This window comes from Meles meles, chromosome 1 (assembly GCF_922984935.1).
Source record: "Meles meles chromosome 1, mMelMel3.1 paternal haplotype, whole genome shotgun sequence".
In the NCBI taxonomy this organism is placed as follows: domain Eukaryota; kingdom Metazoa; phylum Chordata; class Mammalia; order Carnivora; family Mustelidae; genus Meles; species Meles meles.
In genome coordinates, this window is record NC_060066.1 from 181,814,119 (window position 1) to 181,829,771 (window position 15,653).

General features: G+C 57.3%; 3 protein-coding genes across 5 annotated transcripts; 1 reads left to right on the forward strand and 2 right to left on the reverse strand.

The window, feature by feature from the left end:
• Positions 1 to 142: 142 nt before the first annotated feature.
• On the reverse strand, positions 143 to 7,006 carry BTBD19 (BTB domain containing 19). Of its 2 annotated transcripts, XM_045996477.1 has the most exons (8): positions 6,418 to 7,000; positions 4,930 to 5,143; positions 4,778 to 4,831; positions 3,308 to 3,367; positions 3,155 to 3,223; positions 2,946 to 3,077; positions 2,697 to 2,822; positions 143 to 2,540 (listed from the first exon to the last, which is right to left on the reverse strand). In XM_045996477.1, the coding sequence occupies exons 1-8, from the start codon at positions 6,501 to 6,503 to the stop codon at positions 2,406 to 2,408; spliced, it is 876 nt and encodes a 291-aa protein (XP_045852433.1). In that variant the 5' UTR covers positions 6,504 to 7,000; the 3' UTR covers positions 143 to 2,405. The 2 variants fall into 2 exon arrangements, with proteins under 2 accessions (XP_045852433.1, XP_045852505.1); XM_045996549.1 differs by lacking the exon at positions 2,697 to 2,822 and having other exon boundaries at positions 6,418 to 7,006.
• Positions 7,007 to 8,666: 1,660 nt separating this feature from the next.
• On the forward strand, positions 8,667 to 9,361 carry DYNLT4 (dynein light chain Tctex-type 4). Its single transcript, XM_045990469.1, has one exon. The coding sequence runs from the start codon at positions 8,682 to 8,684 to the stop codon at positions 9,339 to 9,341; it is 660 nt and encodes a 219-aa protein (XP_045846425.1). The 5' UTR covers positions 8,667 to 8,681; the 3' UTR covers positions 9,342 to 9,361.
• PLK3 (polo like kinase 3) lies at positions 9,355 to 14,424 on the reverse strand. Of its 2 annotated transcripts, XM_045990226.1 has the most exons (15): positions 14,025 to 14,424; positions 13,686 to 13,793; positions 13,481 to 13,597; positions 13,191 to 13,320; positions 13,022 to 13,109; positions 12,148 to 12,243; positions 11,859 to 12,057; positions 11,619 to 11,742; positions 11,358 to 11,449; positions 11,025 to 11,118; positions 10,803 to 10,886; positions 10,547 to 10,709; positions 10,277 to 10,406; positions 9,995 to 10,108; positions 9,355 to 9,883 (listed from the first exon to the last, which is right to left on the reverse strand). In XM_045990226.1, exons 1-15 carry the CDS (start codon positions 14,232 to 14,234, stop codon positions 9,692 to 9,694), a joined length of 1,941 nt encoding a protein of 646 aa, XP_045846182.1. In that variant the 5' UTR covers positions 14,235 to 14,424; the 3' UTR covers positions 9,355 to 9,691. The 2 variants fall into 2 exon arrangements, with proteins under 2 accessions (XP_045846182.1, XP_045846283.1); XM_045990327.1 differs by lacking the exon at positions 12,148 to 12,243.
• Between the last annotated feature and the right edge of the window lie 1,229 nt (positions 14,425 to 15,653).

A 15,653-nucleotide genomic window follows, 5' to 3' on the forward strand; every position in this document is an offset into this window, starting at 1 on the left:
GTTAAACCAAGACATCTAGTCTGTTTTCAGTTCTCATTACCCAAACAATCCTGTCGTGAAGTGGTACTATGAGTAACGACATTTTCAGTCTTGAGAGAGAATGCCAAATAACTATCTTTAATTCATGTGCAACGTATTTTTGTACAAAATCCTGGAGACAGAAGTTTAACCATATTTTCTTCTAATTAACTGTCCCTCATTTTAGATTGATAGTGTCTTTTTTTTTAAAAGATTTTATTTATTTGACAGACAGCGATCACAAGTAGGCAGAGAGGCAGGCAGAGAGAGGAGGAAGCAGGCTCCCTGCTGAGGAAAGAGCCAGATGTGGGGCTTCATCCAGGACCTGAGCCAAAGGCAGAGGCTTTAACCCACTGAGCCACCCAGGTGCCCCAGATTGATAGTGTCTTGTTTTACAGCTCTTTTAAACTCTTCATGGACTAAAATAGCATATAAACAAGGAAATAAATTCATCACTGAGCATTTACAGAGCACTGATTATGTGACTGTGACAGGGACTGTGGAACAAGAAATGAATAAGGCACCACTCCAGGCCAGGGGATCTTTCTTCAGAAAGGTTCAGATCTTCAGGAAGACAAAATGTGTAATGAATGAGAGGTAGCATGGGGCGTCTGCAGTAACTAAGAGAGTGAGTGCACAGCCAGAGGACTACGGCCTTCAGAACCAGTGATTTTTTTTTTTTTAAAGATTTTATTTATTTATTTGACAGAGAGAGATCACAAGTAGACAGGCAGGCAGAGAGAGAGAGAAGGAAGCAGGCTCGCCGCTGAGCAGAGAGCCCCATGCGGGACTCGATCCCAGGACCCTGAGATCATGACCTGAGCCGAAGGCAGCGGCTTAACCCAGGCGCCCCCAGAACCAGTGATTTAATGCAACGATGGTAGTTGAGAGAAGAGATACTAGTAATTCTGATTGTCCCAAGAGTGAAATAGAGTGTATTTTGTCCTCAGAGCAAGGGGGATGTTGAGTGGCTTAAAAAGGGAAGTAGGGCTGATAATCTTAAGTAAGTCTGGCTGCAGTGGGGGAAATGGTTGGCGGGAAAAGGAGCCTGGCAGGCACAGAGGCCGTGGAGGTGGAGTGAGGCAGGAGCACTTTCAGAGCTTGTTGCATTCATTCTGACATAGATCGGACGGGGTGAACGAAAGCAAGAGAACTGAACCAACTGGAAAGATCTTCTAGCAGATGAAAAACAACTTTCCTTTTATTCTCTGAGCTCTTGGTTGAGACCCTTGTAATAAGAGACAAATTAACAAGAGAAAAATATGTTTATTAACATGTATACCTCATGTGTACATGGAAGATAACCAGGGAAAACTGAGTTACTCCCTGAGGCAGCCTAAAAACCTGCTGAAAAACCATCTTAAGCTAAGGAGGAAAGAAAAGTGTATAGGGAGGACAGTTCTGGGGAAGCCACCTGGAAAAGCACAGTAAACAAGATAAGGTTTGTTGGGGCACCTGAGTGGCTCAGTGAGTTAAGCCTCTGCCTCTGGCTCAGGTCATGATCTCAGGGTCCTCAGCGGGGAGCCTGCTTCCCCCACTCTTTCTGCCTGCCTCTTTGCCTACTTGTGATCTCTGTCTGTCAAATAAATGAATAAAACCTTAAAAAAAAAAAAAAAAAAGTTTTGTTAAGCTGATTCCAGTGGGTGCCTCCTCTACCAAAATCCTCCTGTGAGTTCACCATCCTTTTTCTGGTACAGAGAATGAGACACCCTTACAAATGGAGATTTCCTTTTTAAACATAAATTTCCCTTACAAAGGGGCTGTTTCCAGAGCTTCAGCTGTTTCTCAAAATAGTTTAAAATAATCCTTACACCAAAGAGGCATATTTTGGATTGGCACATTCTGCTACCCTTCAGTGTCTGAGAAGGTGGAAGCCACGGGAGGCAGATGTGAGGAGGAATAAGGCAAGGCAGTTTTCTGGCTTAGACACTGACGTAGATGAGAAACACGATGGGGGCAGAACTTGGGAAAGATGAGAAGGCAGCTCAGTTTCAAACTGAGTCCGAAGTGTCTGTCCGGCATTTGGGGAGAGATTGCCAAGAGCCAGGTGTGGTATAAAGAGGAGGTGAGCTGAAAACACGTGGGGATTATAAAAGTAAAGGCTCCAGGTCCACGTGGCCAGAGGCGCTGAAGGGACAGGGTAAGAGCGCAAAAGAAATCGCTTTGGGGCCCCGCCCCGCCCCGCCCCGCCCCGCCCCAACCACGCCCCTCCCCTCCTTTCCCTCCCCCTTAATCCCAGCCACAGGGCGCCGCGCGGGATGGATCGCGGTTCCGCCAGCTCCCGGCTCGCAGGGCATGCTGGGGGCGGAAGCCCCTTCTGAGAGCCGGGCATATCGGGAGCTGTAGTTTGGAACAGGCCCAAAGGTCCTCGCAAATCGCGGTCTTGGTCACTTAAAGGGCAGGTCCAGAAAGCAATGATGCTCCCGTGGTAGGGTTCCCCTCCGGCGGCGGCACGGGGCGCCCCGGGCCGCATCCCCTCTCCTCAGAGCGTGGCACTTCCAGGCCTCCACGATCTGCTCCACCTGCAGGGAAGGCCGGTCACTGCGGAGTCCGGCAGTACCCCTTCGCCCCGCAGACCCTGGGCTGCAACCCCCTCAAACCCCCGCTCTTCTCTTCCCACTCCCCCCACCCTCCCCCTGCTGCTGAGTGGATCTGCGTTTGGTTCCCCGCGTCCGCACCGGGATGAGCGGCTCCCTCTGGTTCTGCTCCTCTAGGGCGCTCAGCTCCGCTGGGGCCAATAAGGCCAGTCTCAGCTCCCGCACCACCGGGGCCGCCACCTCGGCCACAGGCCGCTCCAGCACGGCCTGTAAACGTCAGCCCTAAGCCCGGACAGGCGGGGGCCCCGCGCCGCCACCCGCCTGCCAGGTCCCTGCGTCCCAAGCCTCCTTCCACATCCCCACCGCGGGGTCCCCGGAGGCCCGGCTCACCGCGCCCACGCGCGCCCAGCTCCGGGCAGCCAGGACGAGCTCAGCTTCGTCTACACAGAGCTTGTCGCTGCGCAGCAGGGGCAGCAACGCGGGCGCCGACAGCTCCAAGAAGCCGCGGGTCCGGAGCGCCTCCTGTGGGTCCACGAATGGGTCAGGGAGGAGCAGAATGACGTGTGAGGGTTTGGGAGTATGAAGATGGGGAGAGGTACCTGGGTGTGGGCCTCTATGAAGGCTATGCAGCGCTCCTGCAGCGGTCCCAAGCCAAAGGTTACGGCAACCTGGGAACAGAATGAAGGGTGTCAGGTTAGTAGTACAGCCCTCCACGCTGACGCGCACCTACAAGCCGGTCCAGCAACACCCACCTGCAAGGCCTCACAAACCAGCTCCACATCCAGCACCTTCACCACAAACTCCAGGCACAGCTGGGAATAAGAAATGAAAGTAGGTTGTGCCAAGGTGTCTCTCCTCCAAGACGGGAGCCCCACCCCAGAAGCAGTGAGCCACCCAGACAACTAAGCGCCTCAAGCCCCCATCCTGACCTCCCAGACTAGGGGAGGCAAGGAATCACCAGGGGCTGAGACTTGGCAAGCCTGAAGGGACTAGAGACTAGCTGTCTACCTTGTGTCCTGCAGCCTACCTTCTAGCACACTCCACAATAATTGGACCAGATGAAAGCCATGTGAAAATCCACTCTCCTTTTCTCTGAGGACACTTATTTTCTTCCACTTGTACCCCTCCTGACTCAAAGACGCTTTTGTTTTAACCAGAAATTTGAATTTTGCCCATGACCTGTCCCTTTCACCCTTGCATCCAGAAAAGTGCTAGGTCATGCCAGTTCCACTTCTCTCAAAGTCATGAACCTCTCTCCTGGGCTTCCACAGCGACTCATCCCTGCTGGACTGGGGAGCCCTTCCCATCTCTCCCAATCACTTCTCCCCTTCACTCCAAATCTTCACTCCCTTACCCGAAAAACCTCCAGTGAATCTCCATGCCCTCTGGGTAAAAAAAAAAAAAAAAAAAAAAGTCCAAATTCTTGAAGATCCTGCAGTGATCTAGCTCCTGGTACCCTTTCCAATCTCATCTGTCTCTCTCCTCCTCTCCCACTCTTAGTCCAGCGGCACTAAATGGCTCAGTAGCTCCTTTTGTGCCTTGGTGACAAGAATGCCACCTTTCCACTTCCCCTCTGAGCAAACTCCTACCTGGTTTACCTGATCTAACACAAATGTTTCATCCCCCAAGAAGTCTTCCCTTCTTTTCTCCCTGATGGCAAGACCAGAGATACCCTCTGCAGAGTCTCAACACCATATATCCTCATCTATCACCCTTCCTATAACCCTGGGTTAAGGGTTTTCATGTGTCTATCTCTCTCTGAAGAACAAGGATCAAGGCTGACTTATCCTGGCATCTACAGCATCAGCCATAAGTCCCCACAGCACACACACAACACGCACGTATCCTTTTGCACACAGGCACATGTAAATGCCTGTTTACACAGAGAGCCGTTCATGCTTCTGTGTCGGTACACATGCCTCTCCAGGCCAGAGTGTGCGTGAGGCACGGTGTGAACGGAGCCCATAAAAGGAAAGAGAAATGTGGGGCGCCTGGGTGGCTCAGTGGGTTAAAGCCTCTGCCTTCAGCTCAGGTCATGATCCCAGGGTCCTGGGTTCGAGCCCCACATCGGGCTCTCTGCTCCGCGGGGAGCCTGCTTCCTCCTCTCTCTCTGCCTGCCTCTCTGCCTAGTTGTGATTTCTCTCTGTCAAATAAATAAAATATTAAAAAAAAAAAAAAAAAAGGAAAGAGAAATGAGACAAGGGCCCGTCATATAAACCCACCTCTCGGAGTTCCTCCAGCCCATATTCCACAGCCGCTGTCAGCACCTCCAGCACCTGCAGAGTGGGTGGTCGGGGGAGTGGAAGAGAGTGTCTCCTGCCCCTCCCCCGCAGCACCCCCCTCCCTCACCCAGACCTCCGCCCAGTGGGCTCACAGAGTGGCGGTGCAGCCTGACACTGTTGGCGTACAGGAACTCCAGCACTGCCAGGAAGGCATCCGCTGGCACAGAGCTTAGCACCACGGGGCTGCGCATCCCAGGGCCCAGCTTTGGGCCCAGAAGTCGTTGGAAGAAGTTGCATCTACAGGCCAGCAAGCACCGGTGGGCGAACACCTCCCGCCGTTCTTGACCGACCACAAAGCACACATCACTGCGGGAAAGGAGAGGAGAGAACCAGGGAAGAAGAGGCCAGAGTCTTGGGTGCAACTCTTGGGCTCTGCCTTTGCCCACTCTGGGCCTTCATTTCCTTTTCTGTCCTATAAGGGACAGGTCTTAGTCCTTCCAGCCAAAGGTCTGGGATACATATTCCTGGATTCTAGTCCCAGCTCCACCCTCTGGTGCCTCAGGCAGGTGACTTTATACCTTGGAATCTCAGGTTTCTCATCCGTGAAATGGGATAGTAATCCCAGACCCTCAGGTCTTGGAGGAGGTGGCGATGCCTGATCACTGAGGAGGCACCAAGGCTGATGCAAGATTGATCCTACATGCCCCTCATCTCCCCAGCCGGAGTCTTGAGGTAAAGGAAACTCTTCTTGGCTCCTCCTCCACAGACTGCAAAGTCAGCTTTTTTCAGCCTCCTCTAGGCAGGAGGGGGGTGGGGAACGGGGCTGCAGAGCGCACTGGCTGCTGACAGATATGGCAGCAATACACCATCATGAGACCAGACCACATTTTCCATCTTCACAATCACTTCCGGCCCCAGCCTCTGGGCCTCCCAACAGCATGGGGGTAGGAGGCAGGAAATGAAGCTTGAGCTTCTGGAGCCTCCTAGTCCCAGGTCCAAGGCCAGGGGTTCCCACTACTCAGATCAGACGCAGTCCCCAAAGTAGTGGGGTTATGGGAGTCACCAACCCTTAAGGAGGAGCCCAGCTCTCAGGCAGTGGGGACAGAAAGCTACATTCTATCCCTGCCCCCATATTTTATCCCTGGTTTCAGATACCACGAGCATCCTGGGCAGTGAGCCCCAGGCAGCACCCTTGAGCTACTTCCTGTCTGAGACTCTGGCTCACTCAGTCCCTTGAGTTTTGTTCCTCTTGTGAATCCCCAGTTCCCAGAACAGGGTCATCTGCTCCTCTGCCTCCCAGGGAGGAACTCAAGTTACATCCCATCTCTCAGGATCCAGGGGGCAAAGGGCTCTTCTCTGCCAGGAGCTCAAGAGCCAAAAAAGGAAGGCCTTTGCCTGAAGTCACACAGCTGCTCTGGGCTCCAGCTCCCACTGCCCGCCCCCCACCCCCACCTCTGGCTCTCAGGACATCATGGACTCTGAGTGACCTGTAGTCGTTCTCCACACTTGACTTCTCCAGACTGAGTTCACCAGGGAGGAGGGTCGTCTTCCCCACCTCTTTATACCCAAGGCTTCCTCAGTGTCATGGGGCCCAGCAAAGCCAGTTAGGGAAAACCCACAGACAGGGCCCACCCCCTCACCTGTATTGGGGATTGTTGAGAAGGCTTCGGAGTGCTGTGGAGAAGGGTGCAGCCTCCCCGTGCACAACCAGTCCTGGGGTCTCCATGGGGGTGGGGGGCAGGGGGGTAAGCGGGTAGAATAGGAGGCCTGTTATCTCTTGGTCTGTGGGAGGTGGTAGGTGGGAAGGAGCAGGAGGCCTGGCCAGGCCTGGCAGCTGGTGTGGAGACTAGAAAGGCCTGAGAGGGAGGGGCCGGAGCTTGAGAAGCCTGTTTGCTGAGAAGCTAAAGTTTAGGGATGGGGCAGGAGAGGCCCAGGTTCCTTAAGAAGGCATCAGAGGTCAGTGGAAGAGGCCGGAGGCTGGGCTAGGGGATGGGGACTCAGAGAGCGGAACAAGAGAGGCTGAGGTGGAGCAGACTGGACTGGGGAGAGGCTGGCAGCGGATGAGGCCCCAGCTGGGAGCCTGCCCAGGCAGCAGTGGGTGGGAAGCCTGTGGGTTTCCACGGAAACTGGAGCCTGGCTTGAGAGGCCCCGCCCATCTCCCACAGGGCCAGGGAAAAACTTTAGCCCTCAGAAGGGGGCCAGAAGCTGAGTGGAGGGTCTCAGCACCTAGGCCCCAGCCTGTCTTGGGTTCACAGTTCAAACTCCCTGCCCCTCCTACCCCTGCCCCCCACAGGCACACAGGGTCAGGATCTGGTTAGCCAGGCCTGGGAAACCCCCCTGAACAGGGAAATTCCTCACCCCCATGGAGTTTTCAGGGCCCAGACTGGCTTGTCTGAGAAGAGACAGTCCTGTCCTTCCAGAGGGAGGTCAGGTGAGGTGGTGTCAGCTCTGACAGAGGCGTCATGGCCTCTGGCATCCCTAAAATGCAACCTTTGTGAGGGGGGTGGCTCTCTGGGCACCCAAAAGGTGTGGCCAGCAAGGGACAAGCCCCAGGGCACTTGGGTCAGCAAGGGTCAGGAGGCTGGGCACTGGTTCCTGGCCAAGTCCAGTCACCAATGTTGCACCACTGTTGCGTCAGGTCGGCTCCCACCAGCGGGGCCGATGGCCTCCCCTCCCCCTGCACACAGCCCTGAGCTGAGGAAGTCATCCAAGCCCCACCCCAGCTCTGCACAGGGAGCGGAAATATCTGTCCCTGTTGAGGCTGACAGGGAGACGAAAGAGCCATGACGTTCTCCTTCCTGCGGGCCCAGATCCTAATTCCTCAGCAGCTACCAGTGCAGGCTCAAGGTCTCCCCACATCCCAGGCTTCTGCAACTTGCTCACAACTGAAGAGCCAACCTTCACAAGGGGAGAACTGGACAGCGGCTCAAGAGCCCTGGAGCCCGTCTCTGCATCTGTCCCCTCAGTCGTCCTTGTGGTAGTAGTATGCCCTGGGGTTTAGACCCTCATTATCCCCTCTCCCCTGATGACTCAAGGACCCCACACTCAGCACCTGCTCACAGTAGTAACACTTCCAGGTTATGCCAGAGCCAGGACGGGTGGGTGGAAACCAGACAGGAGTGCCTGTAACCCAGGGCAACTCCACAACACAAGGGGCCATTACCTTCCTGCTTGCCAGTCAGGCCAGCAGGGAGGGCAAGCCTGTGGAACTGGGAGAGAGTTTGGAAGCCAAAAGCTGCAGGTGACTCAGGTGCCTGCGGGAGTTTCGGGAGAAGGCGGCATTCATCCGCCTGATTCTAGAGGTAGGACCAGAGGCCAAATTCAGAGCGTGGAAGGAGCTTCCTGAGTCATCTGCCTCCAGTCTCAGCCAATTATAGGGGCGATCTTTGTGTCAGGCACCCTAGAAGCAGGTAGGGGTGGAAGGCGTCTGGATTCAGTACCCACAGGGCTGGAATGATCTGTGGAGCTGAAGGAGTTGAGTCTGTGTCTCCTTCTGGTCGGGGGTTTGAAGCACCACAGTCTAGGCCAAGGCAAACCAAGGGCAGACTTATATCCCCCTTCTGCTGACAAAGTCAGGTGGGAGAATAGTCAGGTGGAAGGGAGACAAGGAGGTGCTCACTTAGCTAACCTCCACAGCGCCCAGGGGGAAGTGAAGCTCTGGGGCAGGGGCCATCCTAGGGTGATAGTCTGAGCAGCACCACTTATGTCTTTAACAGCCCTTAACCCTCTAAGAACCTAGGAATCCACGCAGCCCGGACTATTTCATTCACCTGTCCCCGGAACACAGGTAAGAAGGGGGTTAGGGAGTAAAAACTCTTATCACAGAGTGAAAGACTGGATGGGGTACAAAGATGGCCAGTTTCGGGCATCCTGTCCCAGTGCTGGTCTTCCAGTCGGCAGGTCCATGGCTGGCAGGCCTGTGCCCCCCGGACGCCAGGAGGAGGAAACTACCAAAGACCCCGGGCTGAAACTATCACCGGTGAGGCCTCCAGGCCACCTGCCCAGTATTGATGAGGCCCGACTAGCAGGTCTGGGCCCGTCCTCCCGCCGTGGCTCTGTGCTAGGCCCAGCCTCCTCCTTCTCACGTCGCAACTCGCTGGCAGGACCTGGCGGAGGTCCTGGGGGTCGGCGACCATCTCTGGGCCCAGTGCCTCCTCTGGGCTCAAGGGTTAGCTTCTCGGGGTTGCCCCTGGCCCCCCTGCGTCGGCTGGCGCCCTCCTACCGCATGGAGCCCGCGCCCGGGGAGCGCTGGGAAGCCAGCCGCATGCAGCACTCGATGGAGGCGACACTGGCCGCGCGGCTGGGAAACGCGCACTACGTGGGTACCGAGGCCGGGCCCCTGGCTCGCGAGCTGTGCGAGCTGGTGCGTGTGCGCCTGCGCGAACTCTGTCCCCCGCGCTACAAGCTCGTGTGCAACGTGGTGCTCGGGCCGCGCTCCGGCCAGGGCATGCACGTCGTCAGCCGCGCACTCTGGGACACGGAGCGCGACGGGCTGGCCTCCGCTGCCTTCACCAATGCCTCCCTCTTCGCCGTGGCTGTGGTGCACGGGCTCTACTGCGAGTGAGGAGGTTTCCAAGTTCTGCAAAAACGATTTATTCTCCCGGGAGGAGGTCCTCCCTGGGGCTCGATCCCAATAAATAAATGTCTGTTAATAAATAAAAGTGGTCCATAAATAATGCCCCCGAGCTGGAGACTAAGGCTCAGGCTTTTCTTGGAGAAGGGGTAGGAGGCTGCTGGGACAGGCAGACTCCAACCCCAGTAAAGCTGGTCCCTGATTCCCTGGGGGATTCGGCCCAGAGCCCCCAGTGAGGCACCAAAGGGACAGGGAGGCCCGCGAAGGCAAGGGTCAGAGCCTTACAGGCACAGGCCTCAGACCTGACGATTTAGGTCATGGCCTGCCTTGAGGGTTAGGGCCTAGGCTGGGCAGCGGTCCCGGAGCAGCTGCAGAGCATAGCGGAGCCGCTGCCGCAGGTCTGGGGAGCAGCCCAGCTGCCGGAGGTGGGAAGCGAGGTAAGTACAAGCACTGCGATTGCGCGCCACAAAAGTCACAAGCAGGGGCTCCCAGCCACTGAGGATCAGCTTGGTGTGGTCTCCATAGAAGTTCACCTGCGTACACAAGGGTCACCCTTATCAGGGCCTAGGCCCCAGGTCCAGTTTCCTCCCCACTGCACCAGGGGCCTCCCTGACCTTCCCCCCAGCTCCAGGAGGGGTTCTCACCTGGACAGTGCCGTCACTGAACAGCATGAGGAGGGCCTGATCCGTCTTGACCCACTGCAGCAGGAGTGGGGGCACCGGCACCTCCAGCTCTTCCACACTGGGCAGATCTCCACCCTGCCAGCGGGAGCAGGTCACTTGCCTGACAGGAGTCATGCCCCGCCCCCTTGATGTCTCCCACAGAGGTTTGGCCTCTAGCTCTGAGCCCTCCACCCCTCCAGCCGAGGGGACCGGGAAGGGGTTAGAATGCGTTACTCATCAATGTGCCCCACTCCAATCACACACCTTCATGAGACGCTGCTCCATGTAGGAGGCAAAATACCGGAGGACACCCAGCTGAGGCTGCAGGGCCCGAGGCACAGCACCCACAGAGAAGGAGAAGTGCTTTGTGCTGGTGGGGTTGTAGTGCACGGTCCTGGAGGAGAGGAGACATGAGGTCAGAGGGAGCCCATCGCCGATGCCCATCCCCCGGAGACCCCAGGGCACCCCAGTGCAGGAGCACACACCTGCTGGGCACAGTGGCCCAGATACCAGGCAAACTAGAAGAGCACTTACTTTCTGTTGGCTGAAAGGGCCATGTGTGTGCCATTGTTGAAAAGCACAGCCACACGGCGGCTGGACAGCTGATACCCAAAGCCAAATTTGTTGGAGTAGTCCACCCACTTGCTGACCCATACCAGAGGCTCTGGCTGTGCAAGCGGAGCTGGGTTCTGTTCCGCTGTCATGGAAGAGGAAGGAGTGAGGACCTGTTTTCCACCTTTCGGCCAAAGAACTCCCAACACCATTCACCCCTACCGGACTCCACCCTTACCCGGCGGCATGAAGGCCAGGCAGTTTCTCAGAGCACAGAGGGCTGACTCCACGACTGTGGCCACAGTCAGACCTTCTTCAAACCCTGAAGGGAACCGGGAACCTGGAATTAGGCATCAGTTCGCCAGGACATAGGCCATGTTTCTCTGACACTCCTTCCCTCTGGTCCCTGGGTTTAGCCCCACCAATCTCTATAGCTCCTCTCATCCTCCCAGCTGCTCACCATCTCCACTGCTCGCCAGGGTCCCACGGGGTGAGCTGTCTTCAGGCGCTGTCTCTACCAAGCTGAGGGGGGCAGGGCCGGAAGCTGCTGGAGCCTAAAGAGTTGGAGAGGGGAAAGGAGTGAGATAGGCCTCAAGGTCCGAATCCTCGAGAGTCCATGGCCTAGCCTTGCCCTGGTAGCCGGGGCACCCCAGGTCAGCCCCGCCTGGCTAATGAGACACAGCCAATTAGGCCAGCACGAGGTTAAATGCTTCACTAGCTTCTTTTATCCCAGGCTTCCTGCAGCTGCTAGGGCGAGAGTGAGTCAGGGCACGCTATCCATGTGAGACCTCACCTCCGGCCTGGCACCTTGATGGCCAATGGATGTCCGTGTGAGGCCGTTCACCAAACAGGAGACCTCATCCCGCTCCTCAGGATGGTTTTTACCTGGGTGGGGAAAGATGTAACCTTCATATCCTGCCCATCCCCAGGGTTCCTGCGGGGATACAGATGAGCCCAGTGGTTCAAAGGCATTCACATTCATGCCCCCACAATGAATGTGCCAAGCCCGCCCCGCCACGCTATACCCTCCACAGCACTGACATTCCAGACTTACTCTTCTTCTTCCTGCCAAAGAGGCTCTTGGTAACTTTGACAAACAGGATCCTAGCTGGGTTAAGGGGTGTCAGGTCTGGGACTGTCACGCAGCTGCTGACAGGGAGCCGGTCAGGGGTGTAGCCCTGAGGAGGGAAGTCATGTGAGCAAAGAAGAGAAGGCCCAGGAGTCCGGTCACCTACCCCTACTGAATCCCTTTGGAATATGCAGACTTGACTTCGATGCCTAGGGAGCCACAGACCTTGGTAAAGAAGTCATGGCGCAGGATCTGATCGATTGAGGGGCGGTCTTGGGGCGAGGCTCGAAGGATGGCAGCCAGGAGCTGCCGGGCAGGCAGTGAGAGGCTGGCGGGCAGTGTGTAGTGAACCTGTTTGATGCAGCGATACGTCTCCTTCAAGTCAACTGTCTCAAAGGGGGGAGTCCCACACAGCAGTGTGTACCTGAAGGACAGAGGTGAGGCGGTCAGGAGTGCAGCGGAAGGGACACCTCACCTGGGCCCCCACCAGGGTACAGATGACCCTGGGACTCACATGACACACCCCAGGGACCACACGTCTGCCTCAGGGCCATGGCCCTGTCTCTGCAGCACTTCTGGAGCCACATAGTTGGGGGTGCCACAGATGGTTCTGGAAAGGGATAGGGAGGAAGAGAGAAGAAGGTTCAGACCCGGCCTGGCTAGCCGCCCCCCTTCCCTGCCCCCACTTTGAGTCCAGACAAAGCAGCTGCCTGTCACCAAAGGCAAGAGAACTCCTGCTTGTCCTGGGACAATGGATGCTGGGGATGGCAGCTGAGTCCCCGCCCACTCGCCTGGCCCAGCTGCTCAGCTGCTCTGCAGGACAGGGGAGGCCTTGACCCCCACCCCAGCCCCCTCCTCCGAGGTTACCATCCTATCCTCAGTCCCCCACTCCCGTCTGTCAGACACCCACACCGGCTGTCACCTCCTCTGGTCTGTGCACACACAAACCAACACCAGCTGTCATATTCCCCAAAACACTCATCAGCCACACATGCTATCTGTTGTCACTCACACCCAGTCACCGTGGTCACAGCAGGGTCTTCTTACACAGGGTATCACGTCCTGCCATTCCCACACTCAGTCTGTCTCACACACGCATCGCTTATGTCACCTTCCCCCATCCATACAGAAGATCTGGTCAAACATCTCCGAGAATCCTTACAGCCCTCATCTGTCTCAGGGACTCAAACAGCCTTCCCACCAGTCCCAGTAACTCCAGCTGCCACCTCCACATTCCCCCTGCAACACACACAAACAACCCATCATCCCTTTCCCATCTATCACACACACACATCAGGCAGTCATCATGCCTCCCACATACATACTCACTGTCACGCATGTCATCTGTGTCACACAGACTGTAGCCACCCCGCTCCTCAAACACTCACTTCTTCCTATGTTCCGGGGGTTCCAACCGGGTTGCCAGCCCAAAGTCCCCCATCTTCAGTTCCATGTTCTCGGTGATAAAAAAATTCCCTGAATGGGGGCAGAAAGGTGTGTCAGACTCCTTTCTCTCTGCCGCCCCAACCCCCAATCCTGTCGGCCCAGGAGGCTCACCCAGCTTGAGGTCTCGATGCAGGATGCCCCGCTGGTGCAAGTACTTGAGTCCTGAAAGGATCTGGCGCAGGTAATAGCGCACCTCTGGTTCCAAGAGAGTGTGCCGGGCCTTCCAGATGTGGGCCAGGGACTGCAGAGAGCCACCTGAGCTTTAGCCCCTGATCCGCCCTCTCTGACCCTCCCTCCGTTCGCTCTCACTGAAGAGGAGAAAGGGCTCCAGCTTTGGGTCTTAAGACACCCCCCACCACCACCACCGCCCTTTCCCTCTCCCACTCTCAGTCATCGCTCACCTTTCGGCTGCAGAGCTCCAGGAAAATGTATATGTTGTCTGCATCCTCAAAGTGGTGCGAGAAACGGACGATGTGGCGGTGCTGCAGTCCGCGGTGCAGCTCAATCTCGTTTAGGATCTGCAACGCGGACGCGGGGTGGTCATCCTTCAAGGGCTCCCTCACCACTGTCCCCACCCCACCCCTGGTCCGTTGGGCCCGGGCCCACCTTCTCGCGCTGATGCGGCTTGGTGATGCGGCTCTGCGAGATGACTTTGACCGCGTAGGCGTTGCCCGTCTCCGTATCAGTGGCCTCATAGCAGCGGGCAAAGCCCCCCTATGGGGAGGGGGCATCAGGCAGAGCGCTCCAGGACAGCCAAGTCTGGCCTGCAGACGTCCCCGCGCCGAGGACAAGCGTCCCCGCGCCGAGGGCAAGCGTCCCTGCGTCGCCGCGCCGAGGGCAAGCGCCCCCGCCCCGAGGGCAAGCGCCCCCGCCCCACCCGGCGCGGTCAAGGAGGTCAGAGGAACCCCACACTCCCCTCGCTAGCACACCACCCCACCAGTTCACCTTGCCCAACAGGCGGCCTTTGAAGTAGGTCCGACCGCTGCTGGGGTCTGTGATAAGGCGCCCTGGATCCGTCGCGGGTGGCCCAGCCACCATCTCCAGTTCGGGTCCCGGCACTGCACTTCCAGGCGGCCCGGGCCCGGCAGGGGGCGCGGGCGGGGAGGCCGCACGCGGGAAGGGGCGCGGGGATAGGAAGCCGGCGGCGGGCTCCATGCAGGCGGTGCGTCGCAGCGCGGGCCCGGCTTGTTTCGGTTCCGCCCGGCCCAGGCCGCGCGTGGCGCTGCCGGGTATTGCTACGCTGCGCTCGCGCCCGAGGGAGCCCGGCGTTTTTATCAATGAACGCCTGTCTCCTCCCCGGCGGCTCGTCACTAAGAGCCCGCCCCCTTCCAGACGGCGAGTCACCTAGAAGTCACGCCCCTCCTCCAGCCCTGCGTCACCAATAAGCTCCTCCTCCCACCCAACGCAAGTCCAGGCCCAGCCTCCTCCCCACGCCTTAAAGACGCAACCGTTCTGGTCGTCACGGTGAGGCTGGGACCAGAATGGAGTGGTCAGCCGTTTTTCCGTACCCCTCTTCCTACGCCCTGGTGGCCGAGAGTCCGTTCATGGGGGGGGGTCTCTTTCTTTCCCCATCTTTCGGGTCTTTTTCTGAAGTCTGAATGGGGCTGGGTATCTGGGGAGTCACCCCAGGCAACTAGATCCAATCCGCGATCCTGGCGGGAAGGGAGAGGCAGGGGCGGTGCTCGCTTTCGCCAGAGGGCGTCGCCCACACGCCCTTTTAAGTTCGCGAGACCTTCCGCTGTCCCACGCCCTAGGCCAGAGCCCCCGGGCCCAGCCCGGAACTACCCCCTTTAGGGTTTAGGAAGAATTGCACCCTCCTGAGCCTGGCTTGGGACGGGCCGGAGCGGCTGGAGGAAGGGGAAGCTGCCACGCTGAGTTTTGGGGTCAAACGCCCCGCATTCAGGATTTTTGCCATGTGCCTCGTCTCATCCTCTGTTACCCTCCTCCACAACCTTGAGAGTTAGATCTCGGGTTCTGGCGGGGTCCCCTATTCCCTTTCCTTGAAAACACCTACTGCCTTGAGTCGGCGGTCAGAAGGCCAGAAAGTGAAGAATGGGAATTAGGATTTTCTCAAATCTAGTGATGGACAGTTGGGCAGGTGGTCCTGGGGCCATGTGGACCGCTAGACTCCTAGTTCGTGCCCACCCTTCCCAGGGCCAGAAACAGAGAGAGAGGTGGGGTCTTAAGCCCTCCGGAGTGTTTGTCCCAGTTATCACAGGCCTCCCCCTGGCTTTGTCCTTCTCACCTGTCTGCCCTCACTCTGTCCCACTCGATCAATTATTAAGCCATGCAGGCCTCCAAGACCTATTAAGAGTACTCGCCAAGTGCCTGCCAAGCACTGGCTGAACAAGGCCGCTCAAGGTTGCAGCCCTCATTTAGTCCACACTGCTCTTTGGAAACAGACAAGAGGCAAGTATAAGAACAAAGTCATAGCAGGCTTTGGGCGCCTGGGTGGCTCGGTGGGTTAAGCCTCTGCCTTTAGCTCAGGTCATGATCTCAGGGTCCTGGGATCCAGCCCCGCATTGGGCTCTCTGCTCGGCAGGGAGCCTGCTTCCTCCTCTCTCTCTGCCTGCC

Bases quoted from the DNA above. Each gene is read 5' to 3' on its own strand.
- BTBD19 (XM_045996477.1), bottom strand. From the start codon at position 6,503: ATGGAGACCCCAGGACTGGTTGTGCACGGGGAGGCTGCACCCTTCTCC. The intron at 5,144-6,417 runs GTGAGGGGGTGG...CCTTTCCCGCAG, and splicing joins CTCAACAATCCCCAATACAG to TGATGTGTGCTTTGTGGTCG. The intron at 2,541-2,696 runs GTGCGGACGCGG...CCTTCCCTGCAG, and splicing joins AGAGGGAGCCGCTCATCCCG to GTGGAGCAGATCGTGGAGGC.
- DYNLT4 (XM_045990469.1), top strand. From the start codon at position 8,682: ATGGCTGGCAGGCCTGTGCCCCCCGGACGCCAGGAGGAGGAAACTACC.
- PLK3 (XM_045990226.1), bottom strand. From the start codon at position 14,234: ATGGAGCCCGCCGCCGGCTTCCTATCCCCGCGCCCCTTCCCGCGTGCG. The intron at 13,794-14,024 runs GTGAACTGGTGG...CCCTCCCCATAG, and splicing joins AAGGCCGCCTGTTGGGCAAG to GGGGGCTTTGCCCGCTGCTA. The intron at 9,884-9,994 runs GTGAGAACCCCT...TTGTGTACGCAG, and splicing joins TCAGTGACGGCACTGTCCAG to GTGAACTTCTATGGAGACCA.